Below are 26,717 nucleotides of genomic sequence, written 5' to 3' on the forward strand. Positions count from 1 at the left end.
CGAGGATCGATTCGAGATGATCTGTCAAGCCGGTTCATCGAAATCTCTCTTTTTAGCGGAATCTTCGACTAGATCTTTCGAGAATCCTGCAGAAAATTATTCAAACGTATAGTTTATTCAGTCTGCATCGACTTGGATCATTCAGTTAAAATTCATTTTTTTCAATTTTCTCTTCCCCATCTTCGTTTTTCTAAAATCGCACAAAAATTACGAATTGCAAAACCCTCCAGAAAAGGTACACAATAGCGATCTGTAAAGCCACTAGATCCCAACGCGGAGAAACCGACATAGTTCTTCAACTGTATTTGGTGACTCGTGCGACTTCCGAAGGACGTCTCCCCCGATCTCTTAATCTCTCCCGCAGACTATCAAGAATTTATCGCGACGGCATCTCCATTCCGAGACCCGTTACCCGTGCAACATTGCTGTTTCTTCTTCGTAAGTGTACGCGAGGCATCGTTTCTAGATCATCGTGTAGTAAAACGTTACGGCTCGCACCGCGGCAAGTTGATGGCCTATAACGAGCTTGAAACCGTGCGAAGGATCCCGGTGCCTGCGTCGACGGTGATCTTTCCTCTGTATCATGTTCCCGTTTAAATGAAACTCAATATATTTTCTTCCTCGTGCACTCAGAAGCGAATCGGTAATCGATCCAACGTATCGGTGACCGGTAACTTCGATGAGAGCCTCGATTTGGCAATGCGCAACATATTTATTTACTTCACTGTATACTTTTTCTGAGGAATTTTCTGAGGAATTTTCTGAGGTAATGCTGCATATTCTTAGTTGTTCTCCCTTCTCTTTGGTTTACGTTTTGATACGCGGATGCGCGAGCATTTTCGTGTGAAACGGTTCTTAACAATTTACTCTCCCTTTCTTTGAAAAAGAAAAGTCCTCTCGTTTTCTTAACACCGTATCGTAGGTACTGCAGTTTTAAATCTATTTTCTGCGATATTTACACTCTAATCTACTCTAAGTCACATCTTCTCTAAAGAACAAGTAATATTATTCTTATTGTAATTCTCGAATGGCTGTAGACGACAATAAAGTAGAATTTCTTTCGGATTAAAAGAAATTAATAACTAGACTTTGGATTTCATGCAGTTACACTTTTTTTCGTGGTATTACAATTATTAACAGAAGAAATACATAAATATTTAATACTTGATAGTGACTTGTTTCTATAGTACAAGGGGTTAAAATGAAACTACATTAACAAAAACGATTCACAGGCTTTCCAACGAGCGTACAGTACCAAACAGGACCTCAACAATTATCCTCCCACTAACTAAGTGCTACTAAAATATGGCTGGAACAATGAACGTTTTCAAACACTCTTCATCGTTGGCAGTTCTGTCGAGAGGTCTCGCATCTTTCGGCCGTGATCGCGAAAGCCAGTGTCGCGCATGCACACGCAGCCGGGCAGGATCCTCGTCCCGTAAGGGTTTCAGCCTCGGCAGGATTCGTCTTGGGAGTGTGCGTGCGAGAGAATCCTGCCCCCGGGACGTGACTCGTAATTCTAGAGTATTATGCGGTAGCTCGATGGTGCTTTCCAGCTCGACTTACGTTTTTTGAAATCGCTACCGAGCCGCTCCCCTTTTCTTCCCGTGGATCGTCTCTCCTCCTTTCTCTTTCTCTTGGTCCCCTCGATCCCTTTACTTCAGCCCGATCGAGGGAACATCATCCCCCCTGGAACCTTCGATCGCCGACGATGACTCGAGCTATCTCGCGGCGAACTCGATATCCTCTTCCAGGAACGATTAACGTCCAGAGCTGTTTTCGCGACTTCTATTGTCGACATTGTTCACGTCGGAACGATCGCGATGCAAAGCCTGCTTAAACCTGCGTTAGCATTTCGCTCGGAATTTTTATGAAGAGTTCATGTCGTTGAATTTCGTTTACTTGTTGTACAATGATTTACACAGTGTTTAAAAACTTCCTTCTTGGACAGTGGAATCCTCATAAATAATGTAAACAAAACTTTGAGCATTTATAATAATTCTACTGCGGATGTTTATTTTTTTTAGATAAATTTTAAGAACGTGAAATTAAATAAAATCTTGTTTTCAGTGTTAGTAGCCTTTGTAGATCCGGAATAAATAAAAATCGTACCAAATTCTATCGAATTTTACGTTCCAGCATTTTAGTCTAATAATAATAATGGATAAACTGTAGTTTGCCAATACATTGCTTCCAACCTACTCAAATAATTGAGATGAAAGATATTTAGACGCAGACAATGTTTATTTAACACAAAAATCCACAGTCCACCGGTAAAACGAAGCGTGAAGCGCACTGTTTGTACAGAATCGTTGAAAAACGCGAGAAATTGGCACGAGGTGGGTTAAATAACGATCGAACAACCGGCAAGCAGTGAGTTAAAGGGTTAATTGGACTCGGCGAAGGGACAGCGACGAGTAAAGGTATACGCGTGCCATGATTATCGTCGGTTCGGTCGAACCAGAGCGGAGAAGCTGCACGTCGGCGGCTAAGAGGCCGCAAAAACCTGGGGAAAATTAGTGACGCTTCTGTCGGCCGGCTTCTTAAGTGCCCGCTTAAACTTTTGTTACTTTTGTTGCTCGGTAGAGCGCTGCGCTACGCGCAGTGACTCGGCGCGTTTCGCGCGGACGGCGCCCGGCCACACCTCGGGCGCCACGGCGACGGATTTCGCGTCCTTTTTCTTTTCGAAACACCACCGCCTACGAGACCGAACGCCACAGAACAGAGACGGAAAACGCCGTTTTTCACCGCGGCCGTTAAACTCGACGCGTGTCATTAATTCCTCGTTACGTTTTCCGCGAGTTTCTAAGCGCACGCGCTCGCTGAGATAGCTGAGGAAAATTCGTTTCATCCCTTAATCGATTTTTGTTACGTTGCAAACATCATAACAATATTTCTAGGATTTTCTCTTCTTAAAACATTCTCTATAAAGAACTGTATAACTCATGTAAATTTGATCATTTTTGTTTTAAAAAAAATTCGACATCTACTTCAAATACCAATAAATTTGTGTGCAAAATCCCAATGCAAAAGGTTCAAAATCGGCTCACCAAGACCAGAACACCCCCTTAATCCGATCAAAGAGAAGTGACTCTCTCTTCCTAGCCTGCGACCGACGTGCACGGATTCTCGTCGCTTGCAGAAAGCATCGGCATCGTAGTCGTTCAAATTTCATTAACAACGAAGAACGACCGGGTTAAGGCCGGGACTCTCGCTAATTGCAGTGCTACGGTTTCACCGGCGATAAATCCGCGGCCGATCGCATAAATCCGGCTCGGACGCAAGAGATATCTACGTGTGTCCGAGATAGCCGACAAATCCGAACGCGAATTACATAAACGAGAGCACGTCTCTGGAAGTTCCATCGAGCAACCAGCGGCGCGGTGTTTCGGTATCGCGATTCCCGGCCGCGAAAAAGCTAAATGATCGAAAAGCGTCCGCGCTCAGCACGTTAAGCGATCATCGTTGCCGGCTGACGACCGTGCACGTAATTAACCGATAAGTAGGGAACTCGCGAGCGAGTCCTAATGACTTCTAAATAACCGAGTCGTCCGCGCGTTCCCGTCAGAAAAACCGGCGAGCGTATCGCTTATCGTCGGCTCGAGCGGGTAATTTAGACCGGGGTTCGATCGATCCACGGGAAACACGTTCCCCGGTGAAAATCAGCATAAACTTCTCTCTTTCTGTGTTTCTCTCTCTCTCTCTCTCTCTCTCTCTCTCTCTCTCTCTCTCTCTCTCTCTCTCTCTCTCTCTCTCTCTCTTGCGATCTTGCCACGCGTCTCGAACGAGCCTCGATCAGGATCGTTTAAATCGCCAGCGCCGCCTCTAGCTGGCCAGTCATTACTTGTCCGCGTTTCCATCGGTTTTCTACGCTCGTGTTCTTTGTTTACTCGGATCTCGTTACTCGAGCGATTTGCCAATCAGCGGGGCTTCCATTACCCCGCTTAATTGCTCGTTGACCTTTCCCGCGTCCCGGGATCGATCCCGGTTCGATGCAAATCGAGAAACCGCGCGAACGCCTCCGAAAGCCATTGTCTCGATCAGAAAGTACAGGATTGCTGTCTATCATTATCAGACCGTCAAGTCACTTCTCTTTTTAATCAAATTTGTACAGGAAAGTAGAAGACTTTATTTATTCTCTACTATATTTATTTAGATATTCTCTGCTGTATTTATTTAGATTTTGTGCAAGTTTTATGACAATATGTGCTTGGATAAAAAAATGTATCGAATCAATTTCTGCGTAAACAATTTCTCATAAGTTTAATAATTGTGAGACGAAAAATATAAAACCGGCCATTTCACCAGTGGTTGGTTCAGCGTTGAAGAACACGATCGGTAACAGAAAAGAAACGCTCCAATCACGGTCGAGCACGCCCCCGATAAATGAAAACAGCGTTCAAAAATGAGCTTCGAGACTTCGTGAACGGGCACAGGGCTCGTGGTAAGAAGTTACCGAAGAAGTCGATCGATCGACACCTTTGGTTACTTTGTGCATGTCAATCGGGTCTCGAAAGGATGCTCCACATCAGAGTTGATTAGGATCGGAAGCATAGCGGCGCGGTTCTTTGGTGACGGCGCGTATCGAATTCGTAAATGGAAATCGCGGCGGCCAACAAAGGCGCTGTTTACGTGGTTAAACGCAAGGATCACCGGGTGAACCGAACGGTTCCGAGCATCTCGAGAGTCATGTACCTCTCCTTCCAGAACCGTAATCGCCGCGAGCGTGAACGATCCTCCAAAAAACCTTGCAACGCTCGGCTTTTTTGCAGGAGCGAACCGCGCCGGGGATTACTTTGCGATCGAAGAACCGGCGAATCATCCGCGACTTTCGTCCGCCTATTAATTTCGCGACACGGTCAGGCTGGGATAAGTGTCGCGGTTTGGCACCGGATGATCGTCGACAATTGTTCTCGCCCGTTCGTTCCCTCTTCGTCCATTGAACACGTTCATTGAACGAATTTTTAAAAATATTCAAACTTTTATCAATGTTTCTCGTACGATGTGTTTGTTCATTCTCTTATTATTTTCTCTTGTGATGTTTCGATTCTTTTGTGTAACAAAGAAGCTTCACAAATGCGCAGTTTTTATCCATTTAATCGATTCGATAATAATGACCACACATTTAAAGAACCTTCTTTTTGGAAAAAACAGATCAATATCTATTTTAATCGTTTAAATTCAGTCTGGTAGGAATACCTTAAGAGTGCAATAAGGTTTTATAAATACAAAAGAATCGACCTTCAACTAACCTTGAGAACGTTAACCTTGACAGCAGGTTAACCTTCCGTCCTTGATACCGTAAAACTGTTGTTTCGAACATTTTTTCCAACGATGTGTTGCTTCCGAAATAATTGAACATAAGTGTGGATTTATAGTGGAGCTGAGAGCATCGATGATAGCGGCGCGGTGAAAAGAAACCAGCATTCGTGACAACATTTCGACACATACTAATGAAAAAGTACATATGTATTTTCTTTGTTTTTCTTTCTTTTTCACCGCACAGCTCACCTCGCTGCTCCACTATAAAAATCCACCCTAATGCCTTCTTAATGAACAAGAAAGGGCATCTACCAAAGAAAATAGATTTTTGTGCTTGATCCGAGGAAGACTATACAGTTATACACCTTCCGATTTTGGCAACGAGGATCGAGAGAAGATCCCCGGTAGATTTCAGGATGGCCAGCGGCACCCTTTGAGCCCTGAGAAGCAGTTTTCACGAGTCATTCAGCGGCGCCTGAGACTGTCGACAGCTCGCGGACCTCTTCCCCCGATCATCACGCTCGTTATCCACCGATATTTAGCCTCCACCGAGGAAAATGAAAATCGCACCCTAAAACATCGTTTCGCTACGCCAGCCCAGAAAGAAAATCTCCTCTGATGAGAAAACGTTCTTTGTCCACGAGAGAATGTTCAAACGAGACCATCTCGTACAGTCTGGAGAATTTCTAATGAAAAGGCGATTCAATTACGTTCGACTGCTTGCATTTTAATCCGCAGACATTGAAATGCCTGTCAACCCCTTAAACGAGAAGTGTCCTCGAGGAAGACAGGCTGCAGTCTTATGGAAAATATAAATTTCAAAAGAATATTCAAGCGGAGCGAAATTGTTTCTCCAGGCTCCAACGCGCTGTGACTTTCTCTTATCAAACTTAGAAATCAATTTAAGTGCACCGAACTTTGTCAGGGTCTACGGTCTAATATTTTTAATTTAGAATTATCGAGACTGTAAAACTGTATCCACGAGGAATTATTCAACATTCCTTTGGGTATTAGATTATAAAAATATCTAAAATTTTCATTTTGCGTGAAGATCCGCAGTGTAGCTATGGTAAACGAGTTATCCCGATTTTAAGAAACATTAGGGTTGGACATGGGTTGAACCAATGGTCGTCCGGAAGTCAGCGAGAGTCCATGAAGGATCTCTCAGTGATTTCGCGCCGATATTTTCGGTGAATAGTTACAGGGCGCAGCTTTTTGGGGGCGATTAGCTCCGGAACACCCACAACTCATGACTCCGCGACTTCTGGCCAGGTTGGTTTGGACAAGCGGCTCAGGATCGGGTCTCAAAGGCAGCGAATCGTTAATAAGGATCCCGGGGAACCGCGCACGTCAGCAGAAGGCTAAACCGTACAATTAGAGTCTCGTGATTAGACTTTACACATCGTGCTAAATAAAAATGATGGACATCGATAGCAAGAAAAGAAATTTATTCGTCTACCAATTCGAATAAGTTCAGAAAAATATAGACAATAGTGTATCTTATATATTTTATATATTTTTGTCGTGATCGCACGAAACCCACAAAGAAGCGTTTTTGTTAGAAATTCAGAAAATACGAAAATTATTAATGAATATATGATTATCGATCATTCATTTCCATTGCAGCGGTAAACAAGACAACAGCAGCGAACGATTCGGATAGCCAATGAGACTTTATTTCGCCCAAGAGAGTCATCGTCTTATCGCGAGGGGTTAAGGGTTGTTTATTATTCTTCGGGATTAGCTACCCGCCCCTATTGTCCTCCCTGAGAAAAGCACGTCGTCAAGAGCTCGTGATAAATGTATTGTCTTCTGACCCTACCTTCTGTTCTGGTACCACGTCTTGACTTGTGTGTCTGTCAGGTGCAGTTTCGCCGCAAGCTCCATCCTGTCCTGCACGCTGAGATACTTCTGTCGCTCGAAACTCTTCTCCAGAGTTTGCAGCTGCTGATCCGTGAAAGCTGTACGCGCTTTTCGTTGCTTCTTGCTCTGCGCCGAGCTCAGGGAACTCGACGACGAGTTCTTCGGGTCGTCCTCCTTGCCACCTGCACAGAAAAAGCGTTTTGAATCCACTAAATTTCGCAATGCATCGTTTAAATGAAACTTATTGGTCAAGGTGAACATCTTAATTTTTATTGAACATGAAAATTGTCAGTCTGCTCAAGACCAAAGGACTCGTGTTCGGACAGATTGACGAGGATCATCGCCTAATATACATTTTGTCCCCCCCCCCCCGTGATCACGTATAGTAGACCTGGGCGACGCTGGCTCGAAAAACACATGTTGCTGTTTTTCTCCTTCTCTTGTTCGGTAAGACAGTCCCAGAATAGTAGCAAACATGTGTTTTTTGAGCCAGCGTCGCCCAGGTCTGACGTATAGGTACCAATATTTACAGTAAAACTTTTGAGATTGTTGACCATGATCCCTTGATTACTCATCAGTAGACTGCGGATCTTTATGCAAAATAAAAAATATTTGCATTGATTGCTGGACACAGGAGCCAAATGAAAATTGTATTCTTCTTTTAATTATCCTATTAAGCTGAAACTAATATTATACATTGATGTCCTTAAATATTTTCAACATGTCCACTGCTTTAAATTGTACTTCTTATCACTTATCAGCTTATCGTCTACTTATCACCCTGCGAACCGTGCTTAAAAATTTTTAGTAAACATTTTGAGATAGTCGAGCATCATCCCCTAATTATCTAGCACCCTGTGATCACGGATGGGTGCCAATATGTACAATAAAAATTTCGAGATTGTTGCGCATGATCCCTTGATTACTTAGCACCTTGTGATCACGGATAGGTGCCGGCATTTACAGTAAAAACTGTGAGATTTTGGGTTACCGAAAATCTCAAAATCGCGGAGCGGCAGGGCTGCTCGCACAAGTTCGGCAGACGATGAGGGTTCGCGAAGCTGTCCGAGAGAAGAGAGAGGCTTCATAGGTTGGCCCGTAGGGGAAGTAATCGATGTTTTTGCTGGTCCCCGAATGGCGATCGCGGCCGCCTCTCTATCGGCGGAGATCCTTTTGTTCTCAGGCCGGAGTCCGCGCAGCTGAGAGCCGATTGGCTGGTATCGCGGATTGGACCACGCAGCCGCGTCGAGACGCCGCAAATTATCCCCCCGTTTCGCCGACGACCCACCAAAGAGGGTGGGATTCCCCGAGGAAACCGATTACACCCGATACACGTCGGGAACTTGCGCTTCTCCGCACCCACCGCTCTCTTTCCCTCTCTCTCTCACATACACGCGTCGATTTTCGCGCGCACACACGTAGAATTTTCACGCTGCTCGGATCAAATCTGACGCACCACCTCCTCCCAGGCTCCCGGTTCATCCCCCTCGAATCTCGTTAACGATGTTCCTTTATTTTTCTTGTATTTTTTCAAGCCTGTGCAGACGCAATTTTCTAGCCGCTCCTACCGCCACACGGGGAAATAACACGCCCCGTGGATACCAAACGATTTTCAACGTTGCTGTACAATTCTGAGCGGCTGTGGCTGTCGGTCATTACTATATAGAACCCTTTTGTTAACCCCTTCCTGTACCATTTTCTTTACGGCGACAGTGATTAAGTGCGTCTTTATCCCCAGAAATGTCACAGAGGGGAAAAGAAATGATTAATATTTGTTATATTGCTACTTCAATGCTTAAATATTGATTACTAGACTGCGGATCTTCATGGAAAATAAAAATTGGTTGAATCAATTGCAAGAAGCTGAAGACTTCAATATCACCTAATCAGCTTCAGCACAGAAAATAATTATTTCCTACGGATGCATCTTTATATTTTCGTTAATTGTACAATGGCCCTTCAGTGATAATTTCGCACGGACATGGGCAGTGTATTGTTTCGACCAAACTGCATGTTCCACCGTTCCATCAAAGGGAAAATCGAGAAGCTCGGCGGAATTCGAGTCGACGGAGCGTATCCGTCGATGGAAAATTGTAGGATTCTTCTTGGGGGGTTGCAGAGGGTTGAGAGGGTCCCATCAGGGGACCGATCAGGGAGGCGATATTCCCTCGGGATCGGCGCTGCGCGGTTCTAAAAGTATCTAAAGGCCCGTTGTCGCGAGCTCATCGATTGGAACGGTCGTGGGTGGAAGAAAGAAGCTCGGGGGGTGTTTGTTGCGGAGGTGGAAAACGTGTGTGTGTGGAGAGAGAGTCTCGGGGAACGCCTGCAAGACAGGGTGGTAGCTGCGAGAGAGGAGAGGAGAGGGTGGCAGCGGGATATGGCTGGAGAGAGCAAAGTGGATCGAGTTAACTCGAACGAAAGCGTGGCTCTTAGCCTCCGTTTGATCGGCCAGATTCGCTCGAACGGGTCCGGGACTGGTCCGCCATGTTGGCAAACATGGCTGACGATCCCTCAGGAAAGGAACGGGAGGGAAGAAGAGAGAGCTCACCAGGAGGAATTCCATCGCGGAGACAGCCTCTCTATCTCTCTCTCTCTCTCTCTCTCTCTCTCTCTCTCTCTCTCTCTCTCTCTCTCTCTCTTTCTCCCTTGGCTGGAGGTCGGGCCACGAGGGAGAGGGATGGGACGCGGTGGAAACGGAGGTTGGAAAACTAAATTTACTATGTGATACACTTAGAGCCCCGGGTCTCAACCGACGCAGTCCTCTTTTTTAGACACTTCCAAGACGTTGGACTGAAACTTTTTCCCACCCCTCCCCGGCCCCGGAGAGTTTGAAGTAACTCGAGAACCATCGCGAAACAGTCGTCTTCCTCTTTTTTCTCGCTTCTTCTTTCGTTCTTCTGGTCTTTTTACTCCTCCTCTTCTTCTTCTTCTTCTTCGTCGGCAGCTGCCTCGTCTTCTACGCCGCGGCGTCTTTCCACTTTTTCCTGTGGAAAAGTACGTTTTCTAGGCTTCTTCCACCGCTTACTCCCACAGCACGTACCGACCCTTTATCCAGGAGCTCGCGATAGAGACCCTTTACGAGGCCGTTCGCCGCTTTGTGTGTTTCACTTTGCTGAAGACGACGGAATTGGGCTTGGGAAAACGGTTCTTCGGATGCGCGATCCCGATTTAGGGAGAATTGCTTCTACTCTCGGGGAGGAACCGAGACGGTGGTTGTATACTGGATGTTTAGCGGACCGTCGGTTTTGTATTGTTCGATCCTAGTGAGCAAGTTCAGCCATTTTCTGCTTCCATATTTGCCTCCTCCAAACAAATTGATCTTGTCTCTTAAAAAATGAGAACAAAAACGATAGAAACAGTGTATCTTAAAAGGTCAAAACGCTGTTTATGACACTAGTAACCACAGGGTTTATATTTGTCGCATTATCAGCTAAACAACCTTCTTAGAATGTGGAAGCTACATATCTTCACTCTTCCAGGCACTGGAAGAATGGCTTTGTTGTTTATGTTTACTGTATACAGAAAACTGATTAATTATCAGACGTCTCAAGGCCATTTGGTAGTCGAAAGGCGAAGAGTTCACGTTGAAGCAGCCCCGAAACCCACCGACACCGTTTCCCATCTTGTTTTCCATCCTCCCCCGTCCACGTGTTCCGATTTCGAATCAAGTTGTCGGTTTTTGCAACAGTTCCGCAGAGCCGTGCGAGCAAACATCGTGCATCATATCGGTTGTCAGGCGACATACGCCCTCACGGAACTTTATTCTTCTCGAGTTCCCGCGGAAGGAGAGAGGATCGCGCATCGGCCCGCGAAACTTTCCAACTTTCCTTGTGTCTCGCATCGCGAATCTCTCTCCGTACGGTTTCCGCGAATCGGTTTACAGGATGTAGGTATTCTCGACGAGTTATACTCCGGCAGTTGTCCTAGGCTGCAGGATTATGCGACGATGCGAGAGTTGCGTTACTTTAATTGCGCTCGTACGGCTGTAATTGTTAGAATAGACGACTGGAAGGAATACGGTGGCGCAGCACCGGATGCGACGGCGTGTATGCGCCAATGAAAATTGTCGTGTTTCGCGTGCGGGCGAGACGGGGACCGAGTGATCGAGAGAGTGAGAACAGAGAGTGAAAAAGACAAGGAGAGAGAGAGGGAGAGAGAGTGATACAGAGAGGGTGGAAAAGAGAGAGAGAGAAAGAGAGAGAGGGCGAAACGAGGACCTCGCGTGCTGCGAGTCAGCGGCGCGGTACAATGTACGGAACGTAAAAGCGAGATTAACAGGATGTTTATCGAGCAATTATTCGCCGCCGCAATTAGTGCCAGCACACGGTCGTCCGCGTCACCGACAGGTATCGTCTTCGGCCGGGTTCACGCAAAACGTTCCCTGTTTAACAAGGAAACGCGACACCTGCAGGATGTACAGGCGATTACAGCCGAAGCGGAGAGCGTATTTACTCGTTCGCGAGAAGAGGACCGATTACGTTCGTTCCCGGGCAGGAGCAACCGCGCGTTATTTTTTCGAGAGCGTTCCACTAGAACCGATTAAATCAAATTACAGGCCGAGAGATGGCCGCCGGATAGTATCGCGGAGGGTAGGGGTGAGAAAGAGATAGAGAGGGAAGGCGGAATTTCAATCATTTGTACCAAGCAGATCGCCGAGAATATCATTCGGAACCGGGGCCCCGCAACAGCTGTAATTAGGAGCAACGAGGCTATGTCAAAACTTATCGGGGGCCGGATCTACGCGGCTTCCCATTCCGCGGACGTGTCCGGAGTCGTCAATTAGGAGTCGTAAACCGCGCGTTCCCAAGCCCGGACACATTTCTCTCTTTTCATTCGCGGAGACCGCCGTGGTGCGCGCGGCGGACGTATCGCAGCCGCGCGATCGTCCTAAAGGGACGATTCGTACGCGCAAAACGTGCTAATGATTCGGGAAAAGAGAAAACTGCTGTCCTGTGTCTCCTCGTTCGTGCTCGGCGACGCTCGCCCGAGCGGTCTCGTTCTCGAAACTGTGTCCTGTTGCCAGTTACAAAATGCTTTTGTTCGGTGCTGCGTTGATTACAAGCAGAGGCTAGGCAGCAATTTAGATCTACCTCTTTTTAGAACGAAAAATCAAGCCTGGCAAAGAAAGTTGAACGAAATTCGAGAAGTTGAAGAATAACTCTAAGAATACTCCGTCACTCATCTTGCATTTTGCAGATCGTAATCGAATTTGCTGCGCTCGACACATTCATTTACAAATATGGACAATAATTCCGTCTCCCATTTTTGGTAGACCTGGCAGGCAAAGCGATAATCCCTTGCACACATCGAGTCAGGCTGGTGACAAAGACTGCGAAAAAAATCCCGCCGTTCCGTCGGAGGCGTCAGGCAGATCACTTTGAAAAACGGTTACCGTCGCGAGTAAAGCCTCGAGCAAACGGAAAATCGTTCGGGCCGCACCGGGCCGCGATTGCGTGGGCGTTGGGGTGGCCGGAAGTCGGCCGGACAGATCATAAAGGTGGAAATAATAAAAGTTTCGCAAACAGTTGCCTCGCGTTGGTTTATGGTCGCCGCGGAGAGCTGGGTCTCGAGCGACTCCGCAAGGAAGCAAGAGAGAGAGAGAGAGAGAGAGAGAGAGAAACATCGTCGGCGAATGGCGATGGCAATGGCGGCAGAAGGGTGGCGCGCTGTTCCTCCATTGTGTCCCGGTAGCCGCGATTTTATTTGCTTATTGCTTTATTTCGCACAGCTCTGCTCCTCTCTGCACCGCTCCGCTCCGTTCTGCTCGGCGCCGCGCCGTGCCGGGAGGTGTGCGCGCACCGCACTATGAACTAGTCCGGTGCAGGTGTGCGTTTTTACCCGCAAAGCTGGCGCAATGCCGTTAACATTCGCGGAATGTAAAACCGCACGTAACAATCTGCAGTAAAAAGCGCGCGGCGCGGGAGGAGGCTGCGCGATCGCGTCGTCGTCGCGTTCGATGGGAACGAGCACGAACCGTCTGCGTCGGATTTCCTATTTCTTAATTTCCCGCGCAAAATCTCTTTGTTCGACTCTTCTCTTCTTTCCCTCGCCTCGTCGCGTCGTGCCCCCCTCTTCCGAATTTCAAGAGCCACGGCGAATCGCGAAAGCGTCCGAACACTGCATGAATTCAATATTTTCTTCCCTGACGGTTTGGTTTTTGACGAAATAATATTTTCGACTGTGTGGAGGAAGGATTCAGGAACGGTCCATCTGCTTACAAAAATTCGATTCGATCGAAAGTTTTGATATTATCAAAGTACAAAGAAAAAGTTTCAAGTCTCTAGCTCATCGGGAAGTGGTTTAAAATTCGATTACAAGATTTGACGCATACAACGACACGGCAAGTTAATATAAGCGTGGTAAAAAGTTCAGCATACGTCTTAGAAATGACTTCGAGGTAATCGAAGGTCGCGAAAATGAACAACTTGTACCCGATCGATCCGTAAACATAATTGCTGGATCCTCCGATTGATTTCCTGTTAGCGCAAACGATACACGATCAAAGGGGTAGTTTCCGCGGCGAAATGTCCGCAAAACATGTAGGGTTTACGGAGAAACGTCTCTTTCCCGATTCGAGTCACACCTAAAAGCTTGGCCCCGTGTCGCTATCCTTTCATAGTTCACATAGTGCGCGCACCCTTCGGCATTGTACGGAAGGGCGACGTTCCCCGTCAAGGGCTGAATCTGACCCCTCTTCTGTATTGTGTTACCGTGTCGCCACCTTTAGGGTAGAGAACACCGGGGATAATGTTATAGGGCTAACGTTTTATTGCCTGCCCACTCTATTTGCAGTCATCCCGGGGGACAAACTGCCGCCGGCGAGAGAGTTTCGAAAACAAACTACGGTGGAAACGTTGTCAAATTAGTGTACCATCGATGCGGGCCCATCGATTGCTCGTTCACACTTCGAGGGGTCAATCTATGTTTCTACTGCGTTCCTGATTCACCTGCTGAATATTACTCTTATTCAAGTTATACAAAGTTCTTCTATAATACATATCATACTAATACTTCCAGGAACTTCTGAAACAAGCTGGACAAAACTTCGAGGACACATTGCAGGGGAGTTTTAGTAAAAATGCATGGTAGAAAGCCGCATTTTCTGCCGGTTGCATAGGAGAATAGCTTCTGGACGGACCTGGCTGCATAAGGGCAGAGAGGTGTCGAGTGTCGGCCCGTGCAACGATCTCTGCGCCGTCGTGGAAACATTATAGGGAAAAACGCAATCGGGAGTTACTGTCAGATCGAATTATGCGAGCCTAAGGTTTCGCGGGGTGCGTAACGAGCGCGTTTCTCGAATTTCACGGGTGCATTCCGCGTGTCCGTTGAATAGGAATACAACTGTGCTGTTGTCCCGGTGCTGGCTGGCTACCTAATTAGCTAGGACACCAACGTGATTTTTCCTCCAGGCCCGAGACACGACCGCAAATATTTTCGCGAGAAATCGAGACCGGGCCCGTGTCTCGCCTCGTTTCGAATCGCACAATGCGTAGATTTCTCTCTTTTAACTCGGCCCAGTGGTTATTCGAAAAACGAATTTCTGTTGACAGTGGAGCGCTTTACCGGACGAGGTTGTTGACAGTGAACAGCCTGGAAACAAGATGGAGGGTGAAACGAGGACACGGACTGAGACTAGGGGAGCCGACAACAACGAGTAGCTTACCCTAATTGCGAGTAGTCGACTTGGGAAGTGGTCTACACTAGCTTCAACTTCAAATCGGATTTGCTTTGTATACATATTGGCAAATCGAATGTTCCAAGTGCGTTGACTTGAAAACCGATAAAAGCTATGATCTTAGCCGATTCCTCGAGCTTACGGCGCTGTCCACCTCGTCTGGGAACGTCGCGTGGCTTTCGAAGTTTTAGGAAACCTGTATTTTTCATGTGATGCTTTTGGTTCTGAAGTGCAAGTCTGCTGGCAGAATGTCACACACACACACAACTGACGAAAATATTTTACACTTATTTGTCCGGATTGCATATAAAACGTTTAGAACTGAAATATCCGGTGTGCGAATTAATTCATAGCCACTGATTGATTGTGAGAGCTACTAATTAAATTATGCAATTAACAAATGCATCGCAAGAGTGCATATTAATTTTTTCTGACGGAAGTATGCGAACAAGTCTGTGAGTCACCGTGTGTTGCGCCTTTAACGCCATTTTACATGCAGGCTTGGAAACTCGTTTGCACCGTGACATTATTTGAATAAATCGATTTTTACCGAGACTGGTCGACCGCTACAGAGTTGCAGAAATAATTCCAGTCAGACCCGAACAGAATTAATTAAGCACGCGTGTTATCAGCGATTTTTTAATTTCGTAGCGTGAAAAGAGCCTCCGCTTCGAAGAGAAACGTCCAACGAGCGTGGAATCCGCAATTTCCCTGATCCATGTGAGCCGAACTGTTCCGAGGATCGCGATCGCGATCGTCTCGCAGTTAATCGGGTCATGGGTGTATTGTTTCAAGCGGCTGGCAGCGAGCGCAGGAATAATTAATCATCTACGCTTAATCTAAGATCGGCCGCTTTGTAAACACTGGACGGCTTGCACGTGTCGGAACTTGGGCGGACGATATGCGCTTGCTCCGATTGCGCGTTTACGCTCCCCCTCTCTCTCTCTCTTCATCATCGGTTGCGGCATTATTGTGGAAACTATGTAATCTCACGGCGATTTCACGGCCGGCTAAGGCGAGGCAAATGAACCCCTTCAGCACCGATGCCAGCCGGTAGCTTCCTGGAAAGGAGAAATTTTCGGGTCCCCCAAACGTTCAATTTGCTGTCCCTGATCATTTGCTCGGAAGCGATCGATGATTTCGAACTACGGGTTTCCAAGAGAGGAATAGAGAGAGAGAGAGAGAGAGAGAGAGAGAGAGAGAGAGAGCGTGAGGATCCAAGTTCAATAAAAAAGCTCATCCATTCCTGTCACCGACGCACGGTTAATTGCCAGCCGCCGCCGCCACTTTCGTTTGTCGAAAATTCGCCTGCACAGGCAGAAACGTGAACTTAAACGCGAGAACGGCCGGGTCCCAATGCAGTCGCGCAATTAACACGCGAACACGGTCACGAAACGCGCCGGACCCACCCACACAAACGGTGCGGCGTTCGGACACGAGGCACGGGGAGGCCGGACACGTGTACACGAACCCCCGGAGCAACGTTGACGACTGCTTGGAGGCCACTTGGCGAGTCGCTAACACGACTTTCGCGTGACCAGACCCGGCCTTGATGTACGAAGGACCGAGTTTCGGCGCTCGAACTGCGCCAGAGCCTAGGTGTCCCCAACCGATCACGATTCACCCTCACCTGGCTCACGTAAGATAAGGAAATGTATTTTGGAGGACCTGTATAGAGGGTGAAGCAATCGAACTTGAAGTAGTGGCCAGGTTAGCTCTAGTTCAGGATTTAAGTAAACTTACAACAATGAAAATAAGCAAATGTCTCTTTAGGATCCTTGTATACTGACGATTATTTCCCATCAGGATCTCACATGACACGGATTTCAGATTTGGAGGACCTGTATAAGGAGGAGCAATCGAACTTGACGTGGTGGCCAGGTTAGACCTAACCTAGAAATCATAGCATATCGATAACAATGGTAATATACAAATATTTCTTGATGTCCTTGTGTAAGTAGGGTGGAGCAATCGATCTTGAACTAATGGAGTGATTAAATCTGGCTCAGAAATTATGGCATATTGATAATCATCATTCTGATCGATAGCAATAAGTTTAAGGTGAATAAAATAAAATTTGAAGATTGCGCTCTGTTTTCATGGAGTTTTAACAAAACAAATTACCAATCCAGGAAGATCTCCACGAAAAAGGATCGAACCGTTCAAACCGATGGTCAGATGCAGCCCCCAGGACCTCGGTCGAACGTGAACCGCCTCGAAAGCGCCCAAAGAAAGTCAATCCCCTGCGAATCAGTCGCGACGAGCGTGAAACGATCGTGGAAAAGCATCGATATCTCCATCGAATGGAGACATTTTCGGGCGCGCGTGTACAAATCGTTTGTAATCCGCTTACGAAGCCAACATTCGTCCCGGGGCGACGCATTGTCGGCGTCCTCTCGGTTCTCGGGGCCCAGGAAGGTCCCAACATCGAGAGTAGCAAGCAACAGCAAAAGTAACAAGCAGCAGCCAGTTTCACGCGCTTACCACCGTAGCCGGAGATCCGACTTTTCGCGCGCAGCTAATCCGAGAACCGGAAATGATTGGCAACCGTTTAGATCTCGGCGCGGATTAGGAATTGTGCGAGGGCCCGCCGCGAAAGAAAGCGACTTCGACTTCGAAGCTGCTCTGTCCCCTCGGCCCCCTCTTTTTTTCTTTTTTTCTTTTCGAGAGACTCGATGCTAGGTACCCTGACAAACGAGAACCGGCTGTCAGCTTTCTGACGAGACTATCTGCCCGGGATTAATCCGTGCTCCGGATCCTCGTAGGCCGCGCAGACACGTCAAAGGGTGTTCCACGGAGACCATAAAGACCTCAAAGACCCTATCGACGGACGAATCGATTTCCCATAGCCGCAACTTTTGCTGTTTCTTTTAACCCTTGCGCAGTGTCAAGGAAATTGGGACAGTCAACTTTTGAGGATTTAATTGGATCACAGGCGATATTCTTAGAAAAGTTGGGACCATTGTATAAGGCTTATCAATGAATTTATACTCTTCTATTCAAATCAATTACTTGTATGATCAATAAATGATACACGCTGGTTTGTACACCTAACATTTTGAGAATTTAATTGGATCAATTACTCTGTGCGATTTTCTCTATAGCTAGACTGCAGACATTTATGCGAAATAAAAATTGTCTGCATCAATTTCAAGAGATGGCAGCCAGATACATATTTAATTCTTTCTTCACTAATTTTCCATTATTCTAGTTTTTCTCCTACGTAAACGATCGGATCTTCATGATTGAAATAAAATTACAACTTGAACGTTAGAGTTCATTTTCGTACATTTGCAAGTTAAGACAGGCTAGTTCGTTTTAGTGTTCGATGGGTGTTTAATACTGGACGTGACGTAACGCATATCGGCATCAATCCTATTGTTTTCAACGAGCCGGGACGGCATCTGTGACGAAGTCGAATTGTCGGCTACGGATTTTCTAAACATTTCTGCTTCAAGCACTCTAACGACCGTCGTCGAGCGCACTGCCGTCGTCGGGATTCGCGCGGTTTGGTTCTACGCGTTCTCTCTAACGAGATTCGACCGGCGGAATCCTCTTAGCCGGCTCGTCCCAGCGTTGACAGTGCTGACCTCGCTTTGCACAACCCTTAAAAACTAACTTGCTGGCGTGTTGTCCGGTCTGTCCAACCAACGGGATCCTAAAGTGGTCTGCAATCCTACCATTCAAAAAATTCTCGTCTCCTCTCGCTTTGCCAAAGCGTTGCTTGTCTTATTGATTTTCAAACTTTTACTGCTACATCAATGCCCATCCAAGAAATTTCTTTCTTACTTTAATGGTTTTAACCAGCATTATTATAAATGCATAAAATCCACAATCTAAATATTAGCGACTGTGGTTATCGCTACGGTGTGGTTGGGTCTTAAAGTTGTCGCAAGTTTTGTCTTTAAATGTCATTTCTCGGGAGTGTGGATTAATGAGGTTGTTGCTATTACGTGTTTTTTATCATTGACGATTTCTTTCGATTCCGATAGAATCTTCGGAACAACTTATTTAATAATATAATAACGGAAAAGACTCATTCCAGCAATTACTTTCGTGAAACACACTGAAAAATTGCAGAATGTTGTCGAATAGAACGAACGATTTCTCCTAGCGGATAGTGTAAATGATCGAACACGATGTCGTAAACTTGCGTGACAAGTTTTCAGATAATTTATAATTCGTTCCCTGTGCCCTCTGTTTTGGTGAAAATGTTTGAACATGCCCGATAATAGAAAACACAAGATTTATCGACTGCTTGCTAGAGAAATGGTGCAACGATAATTGTTAACTTCTAACATCATCGCAGTTTTTACCAGTTCGTTTCTGTAAATAAATGCACAAAACCCTAATAATTTCACTGATCTAGATCGCTCGATCTCAATTCTATCGAAACAACTCTGATTTTCATTTCCTAGTCCGAAATCGCAAGTATAAAATTGGAAGATCCACGCTCTAATAATTAAGCCAGCGTCCCGGCAAAGCATTGTAGGAACACGACAGGTTCTAATCTGCATAGATTATCCTTTTTCCGTGGAAACACGCCGGGAACGTCCCCCGCTGCGTGAGAAACTGTTTTCCCACCGTTAACGATTCCGTCGCGACGCCTGTGTAGCACGTCGCCCGTAGCGTATGACGGTTGACGCGTAAAAATCTACGATTGATCGCGGAAAATTGTCGGCTCCGGTGGCGCGCGAGCGTGTCCGACGGCAATTACATCGGCGGTGTGCTCCTCCTAATTGGCTTTCATTAATTCTTCATTGGATTGAACGGGGTGGACAACACGGACACGCGATTACTCCCGCGAGATCGGAAGTACTCACCGAAACGCTGCGAGAGATCATCATCGGTGTAATACCAGATCTCCGTTCTCTCTCGCAGACTGCGCATCCTCACGCGAGTTCCCATTGCCGTTGGTCGGGGTTCATGAATTTTCCTCACTGATTAAACGGGTAATTAACAGATCACGCTCTTTTTTCTCTTAAACTCAGTTCTTCGCGCGAAGCGTACCACTCGCAAACACTCTACTAACACGTTCAAACGCCCGAAAAGGTATGAAAAAATACTGTTCAATTCAGCAGAGTCTAGGGACTATTTTGGTGCAAGATTCGTTCGCATAACTTTTGTGGTTGGAGCACAAAAAATTTCGAAGTTGGAACTTGAATCTTTCTCTCAAAATTAAGGAACCGTTCAAAATTTTACAAAAAGAGATCCTTTTGTACACAGGAGATTCCCGGAGAATATTTTGGTGCAAGATTCGTTCGCATAACTTTTACGGTTGAAGCGCAAAAAATTGCTAAATGCGAAAATTAGAGTGTTCAGGTGGAGAAGTGTCGTCTCTGCTTCAAACGCGTCCGAACATTCGAAATATAGTAAAAAATATATCGTTGTATGTAGAAGTGTTCAGGGAATCATTTGAGAGACAAATGTTTGCAAAGCATCTGAAAGATCGCCGTCCCTTTCGAAATTAAGACGAGGTTAGGCCGACAAACGTCTGGGATGGTGATCGAACGGAGCCTGAATCATGACAACGGGACGTTTTGTCGGGGGATCAGGATCGCGGGTCGAAAAAGCTTGATCCGGCGTGGAACGATACCAAAAGAAACGATGTTTCGCGTCGAAAGCGTTGATAGATCGGTAGGATGGATCGTGTATAATCACCGGCTCAATCATCCGGAAAGCGTGTTCGCCGGCAATTACAACGCCGTTACTCCTTCTAATTGGCCTTCATTAATTCTTTAGCCGACCGTACCGGCCCGAGACGATTAGCCGCGTGAGGTTAACCGCGACTGATAACGCTGTGTCAAACATACCCGGCACCTTCGAGTTCAGCGTCGCGACGCGCCGCGGAAAATCCGTCGGCGTTGTTATCAACGACGTACTCATATTTTTCATAGAACGAAACCTCTCGAATACGAACGCGCGATTCACGCCGCGTCCGACGAGCTCGTTGATTATTCTAGGCACTCTCTTATCGCGCCGTTGACCATTTTCCTTGTTACCCTTATCGCCAAGGAGAACGATTAGTCGACGCGGACTACTACGATCCTCGAGATTCCTGCAGAACCACCGCACTGCTAATTAATTGCAGTTTTCACACTGGGTACATTTTCTGTTTGCGAATTTATTTAATATTGGGTTGACAAATAAGTTCGTTCGGTTTTTTACAGTGGAATAAATTAAAAAAACCGAACGAACTTATTTGCCAACCCAATATTTTGAAGTAATCCTCTAGAATTCCTTCTCTCGACTCGAATTAAATAGTGCACCTGAGACAGGGTTACAAAATTTTGAAAAAGTATGTACAATGTAAAATATTACACAGAGCTAATAATCATTTGATCGAGTGAGCCACTGTTTGTCACTGTAAATACGATTTGCCAAATCTACAGCTGATTTACGCCTCACGATCGAATTAATATCAGCGCCAACGCTGTGCATATTTCTCTGTTCCAAGAGGCATAACAAACCAGACCTAAACTATGACTACTAGTCAATTAATACCGCCAATAACAGTGCAAATATTTCTCTTCGGGAAGATACATGGCGATTCGGTCTAGGAACCGGAATAAATCCAGGCATTCTCCTATTTTACTCAGAAAATATTTTCGTTTATTCACGTTCTTTATAAAATTGATTAGAGTCCTTTTTCATGGGCAACAATCGGCTGAACAGAACAATCGGAAGAACAGAAAGGCAAGATTTACTAAAAGAGATACCAACAACTCTATTTAAAGCAGTGTTCAAACATACAATTCCCAGCCGTAGTGAGACGGCACAAGAGAGAAAATTAGCTCCGCGTTTATGCTAAATGAATTCGGAAACGGCAGTAGGAAGGCGCGAGGCTCTAATCGCGTTAAAAATCGACTCGTTCATAGAATTGGCTCGCGGTTTGCCCGATAATCTCTAAAAACCGGTGTTCGCACGGATCCGAACGGTACCGTCGGGCCGGGCATTGTGGCGAAAGAAAGAATCACTCGCCGGCTAATTCCCAAAGAAAGTAATTGTTCGGTAGGGGGATAACAGATTCTTTCGGCGTGTTTTTTCTCTCTTCTCTGTGTTTCTTTTCCGCGGGGCAGGCTCTCGCGGTTCTCACAATCAGAAGCGGTATTAGTGCTCCGGGACCGTGTCTCTAATCACGTAGCCGTAGTCATGCGCGTAATTGTTCTTAATGTGCTTTTTGTGGGAAATAAGCCGATTACGGTGTAAGCGTATGAACTTAGCCTCGAAGGAAAGTGCCGTGGAACGTCGATCGAGCGGCACCGTCGAACGGGAACGGCTCACCAATCCACGAGAGAGCAGGATCAGAGGAGAGAGAGAGAGAGAGAGAGAGAGAGAGGGAGGGGAGCGAAAAAACCCGAGTTGTAAATTGACGGAAATTGTTTCGAGATGATTGGTATTAGCTGTACTCCTATGGCTGAGTCGCAGCTCTATCCCAAGGCAGCTGGAAACTGACAAATGGCAGTAATTACCGTCTTTTTCTTCTCTACACCACCTCCCTCCCTCCCTCCCGCCCTTCTTTGGTAGAACGACGAGATCGTAACTCGACGGAACATCGACGCGCAACGTTTAATCACCGACGCTGTTTAAAGTGTCCAATAACGACAGGACAAAGTACCGTTCGCGCCGGCATGGCATCGCTGTTTGGAAAACAGTAGACGAGAACTAGCGAATACCGGACACCGATTTTATTTCTTGCCGCCGCGCCGAGCAAACGGACAGTTCGTTCCACTTCAAGGAAAAAATTCAGAGGCCGTTTAGGTAGACAGTGCCGATTTGATTTTTTCGTGTGCACTGTTTTTACAAAACAGCAAGGAAACACATTTGCACAGACTCGTAACAGAATTTAATTTTTTTTATATTCCCTCTATATTTTTTTCTCTGTGGCAGAGAGTCGCGGCAAGAAGGAAGAGGAATCAATGAAATAATCGACGGAAGTGTCGAAACTCGGTCCACGCGTAATCGGTGCTCGGGATTCCATTAGCCAGAGAGAATCCACGGCCCTCTAATTAACGACCGCGCCGAAAACGAACGAAAGTATCATCGGATCGTTAGATCGCCTAACCGCGTTCTAGCGTGTTTCGAAACACGGATCGATCACGAGGGATCACGATGATCAGCTTCGAGGGTCAACAGCCTGGGGTCGATCCAAAATTTCTATTACATCATTCGCGGATTAGTTTTACGAAAACGACTGAACGATTCGAAATTTTGCTCTTTCGTTTTTCATATTATTTATCTGGTAAATGTTTTATACTATCCCTCTAATATTTTTCAACAAAAGATCAATGTAGTACGGAAGATAGGTGGGGATCACGCTTGCCCCATTTTTATTCTCACCTAGCCAGGTGAATCAGCTAACTTCTAGCTGAAATAACTCCGAACGAAGCCTCGGGGCAAGGATTTAACCTCGATCCCAAAAAAGCCGGTTCAAAAATGAGCAATCGGAGAATCGACGCGTAAGAATTTGAACGGACCAACCAACGAGACCTCATAAAAGACCCCACAAATCGTCAAAAGCGGAATTATGAATGGAGAAGGCGTGAAGGCGTCGACTATCACCTTTTTTCCAGTTGTCAATGATACTAAACGTGATTCACGGGCAGAACACGATCACGTCACAACATTAGACTCGTCAGTAGTCCCGACTTCCGGTCAAGCTTGCAATTAGAGAGCATCAAGAAGGATTACAGCGTGTTTCCTGGAGACAGAGACGGTTTTACCGAGCTGATGACAGTCGAGACGTTGAACAGGTACTACAGAGTATCATCTTTTGAGAAAGAGACCACGATCGCGAATGGGGAAGAGAGGTAGAAGAAGGGAGAGAGGCAGTGTTACAGGTAGAAAAGCTGAATGAAACAAATGAGGGTAACATAATTAAAGCGTTCGACCGGCGGGCTCCAATTTGGGACCATTAGAATTCCTAAACGATGTCGGGACAGACGCAGGCTCCCGTGATGAGGAGGGTTCTTTTATCTCCCGGGAAATATCTCATCCTTTGGTCGAGGCGTTTTGCGGCTCGCAGCCAACGAGGCGACGCGACGGTCACGATCTACGAGTGGAACATCCGGTCCGGACAGTCCGCCCCGTAAATGTCCTTGACACCTCCGTGAAAGTTCGCGCGCGGACCAGGTGTACAAGACCAGCGATGGATCTTGCTCACCCTTCTCCTGGCTAATCGCTGAACGATTGCTTGTACGCTTACGACGCGATCGATCTTGAAGCCGAGGTGCATGTTCCTCTAGATAGCTGGTCGCCTAGCTTGGCCAATCTTCTCTGACATTGTTTAATCCCTGGACCATTATTATCCTATTTGATCAATCCTAAATCTTGGTTGTACGTTCCTTTCTATGTAAGCTTGGCTATTGTCTGATCAGCGAACGATTGTTATTACACCATGGAATTTAATCAGTCTCCAATCTCAGTTGTATATTCGTTTATACTGTTACCGATCTGATCGTATTTTTCTGGTAAGTTTTCGTGTAAATTGATCGAACAACAGATCGTGTATTAGCTTTGGTCCTGTTCTATCGGTGGAATGCGATTGATCTTAAATCTGGGATGTTTGTTCATCTAGATCTAGATGCCAGATTGAGTGACGTTTAATCAGTGCATGATTGTTGTAACGCGGTGGAATGCGATTGTCTTTGGGGTCTTTTAGGAATAAATGGTTATACATATAGTACGACCCGAAAGTTGCCAAGTGAGTCTCAACTAAATGTCAGTCTAATTGGACAGATTCGAATAGGAAATAGTCTAATCAGAGTACAATCAAGCCGATCCCAATAAATAATTTTATCTAATAAAGCACACAAGTCGTCGAGCAAGTTTCGGTTAAATGTCACGACACAGCTGCCATCTGTCCAAGTTCGATAAATAATTGTACTCGATAAAACACGAAGTAGATCTCTCAGTGGTCGGATTTGAAAAATTCTCGCGTCTCAAATAAGCCGAGCAATTGAAACGAGTGAGTCGCGAATGACGCGAAGTCCCCGCCTAATGGCAGCGTAATCTCGGTGGTTTCGCGGAAACATTGGCGTGTATCCGCGGCGACCGCGGCTAGATAAGGAGCATAATTGACCGCTTACCATTCGAGGTAACGGAAGCGCCGTCGTGATGGCTCGCGTCGCTATCCTCGTCGAGGTTGCTGTTGTTCAAGGACGTCCTGGACTGGTGCCTGACACTGAGGTCCCGGGGCGTCGACGGCGGGCTTCCCGGTGGTTCCTGAGTCTGCAATCCTGCCGCTTGATGCATTTTGCTGGACGCTCCGGCTAGTATATCTGTGATCATGAATCGGGACCTCTGAGGCATAGTGGTGGACGCGTCGCCGCGTTCCAGGCCATTGTTCCCGGAATGATTATTGTTTCGGGCGTCGAGCCCGTTCGACAGTCGTTCGACGCTGACTCCGTTCCTCTCGACAATGTTCTCGAGCCGGTGGGCCTCGAGACCGGACATTCTGCTCAGGTTCAGACCGTTATTGGCCACGGTGACGCCGCTCAGTGCCGCCACGTGGTGGTTCTGGTGATGGTGGACCGTCATCACGGTGCACGTCGGTGGTTCCCTCGGGCTCCGAGCACCTGCAGGTGCCTCTGTCGCCACCCCAGGACTGGCCCTGTACCTGGGAGACAGAATCTTGTCGACGGTGACGGCGTGACCTCTCTTCAGGAACTTCGGCGTCACCGAATCCTCTTTCTCCGCGGAACACTTCACTGTAATCGGACTTGAGACGTCGAGCAAGCACCCTCTAGTCTTCTCCACCTGTGCCCGGCTACCCCCTTTGCCAGCATGCTTTTACACCCCGATACTCCTCCGGATTTCAAAGATCTTTTCGGAGACTTGTCTTGCGCACCCCAACGGAAAGGGATTCGCGTGATCTCCGGTCGCAGCACAGGTGTCGGCAGGACCGGCAAGGCCCGCGGTCGATTTCGACGCGAGAATCGCGAGTAAATGGCGCGTGAGATGGCCGCGATGATGCACCTTGCGCTCGCTTCCTCTCCCGTTCACTCGGCCGCGCGACGCCTCCTCCGCCTCCGCCCTCGTCTTCGGCTTCGCCTTCTTCGGGCCGCAATTACCGGGGCCGCCGCTCCGCTGGTCTCCTTGGTTAATTGCTAATTGGCCACTTAACATAATTGCCACGCGTAACAGCCAGTCCGCCGGCCATTTCCGCTTTCCTTTTTCTCCCTTTCCTCGGCCCGTTTAATTGCGCCCGGCTCGGCTCTCCTCCGTGAACTTCGAAAACCGAGTCCCTCTCGTTTTTCCGCCGATATCGCGTGTCCGTGGCCCCCACGTAACTATAACCGCCTCTCGCCGGCGTATAGGCTCTCTGGCTAAAGGCCCGTTGTCACGCCAACGACACCCTCTCTGTCCTGTCCGCGTTAATCGCCCCTCTCGTTACAAAACAAACCTAACGAGAACTCTCTGTGGAGCCTCGCGAGATTCTAGGCGCGGAACACTATCGCGCGCGCGATTCATCGAACGAAACTGGTTGCTTTTATCGAAACTGTCCGAAACTCGTCATCGTCTCACGCTCACCAAAAAATAAAACCAACCAGTGCGTCTCCTCCTCGGTTCACTCGCACACTTTTGAGATTCCACTGTTTTTAAGTCCTTCTTCTTCTTCTTCGCGAGAACCGTGCGAGTACTTCTGGTACCACCCGAGCGTCCTTGAACCCCCGGATTTTCTTCCGCGCGATCAACCGGACGTGTTCCGTGTCGCGACCGATTCGCAGGTAAGATCGACAGGGCCACGGGGCCCGAAACTCGCGGGAATCCTCGGGACTGGCTCCGACTGTCGGCCAGGAGATTGTGTGTCCGGTGGTGGCAGGCAACGGGAACGTTCTCCTGGGCGAGGCGTGCGTGTGCATCGGGTTGCCTCGACTGATCTGCTCGCACTGAGCGGTCCTCGGGCGCCTCCGCT

General features: G+C 47.1%; 1 protein-coding gene across 1 annotated transcript in view; it reads right to left on the minus strand.

Moving 5' to 3' along the window:
- LOC143208048 (uncharacterized) overlaps window positions 1–25,346 on the minus strand; it is a 37,888-nt gene extending 12,542 nt beyond the window's left edge. The window contains exons 1-2 of the mRNA XM_076422101.1: window positions 24,889–25,346; window positions 7,085–7,307 (exon numbers count right to left, since the gene is read on the minus strand). Of these exons, the coding sequence (XP_076278216.1) occupies window positions 7,085–7,307; window positions 24,889–25,339 (674 nt within the window). The 5' untranslated portion in view covers window positions 25,340–25,346. The remainder of the gene's footprint in view (window positions 1–7,084; window positions 7,308–24,888) is intronic.
- Window positions 25,347–26,717: the final 1,371 nt, after the last annotated feature.

This window comes from Lasioglossum baleicum, chromosome 1 (genome assembly GCF_051020765.1).
Source record: "Lasioglossum baleicum chromosome 1, iyLasBale1, whole genome shotgun sequence".
Classification (NCBI taxonomy): domain Eukaryota; kingdom Metazoa; phylum Arthropoda; class Insecta; order Hymenoptera; family Halictidae; genus Lasioglossum; species Lasioglossum baleicum.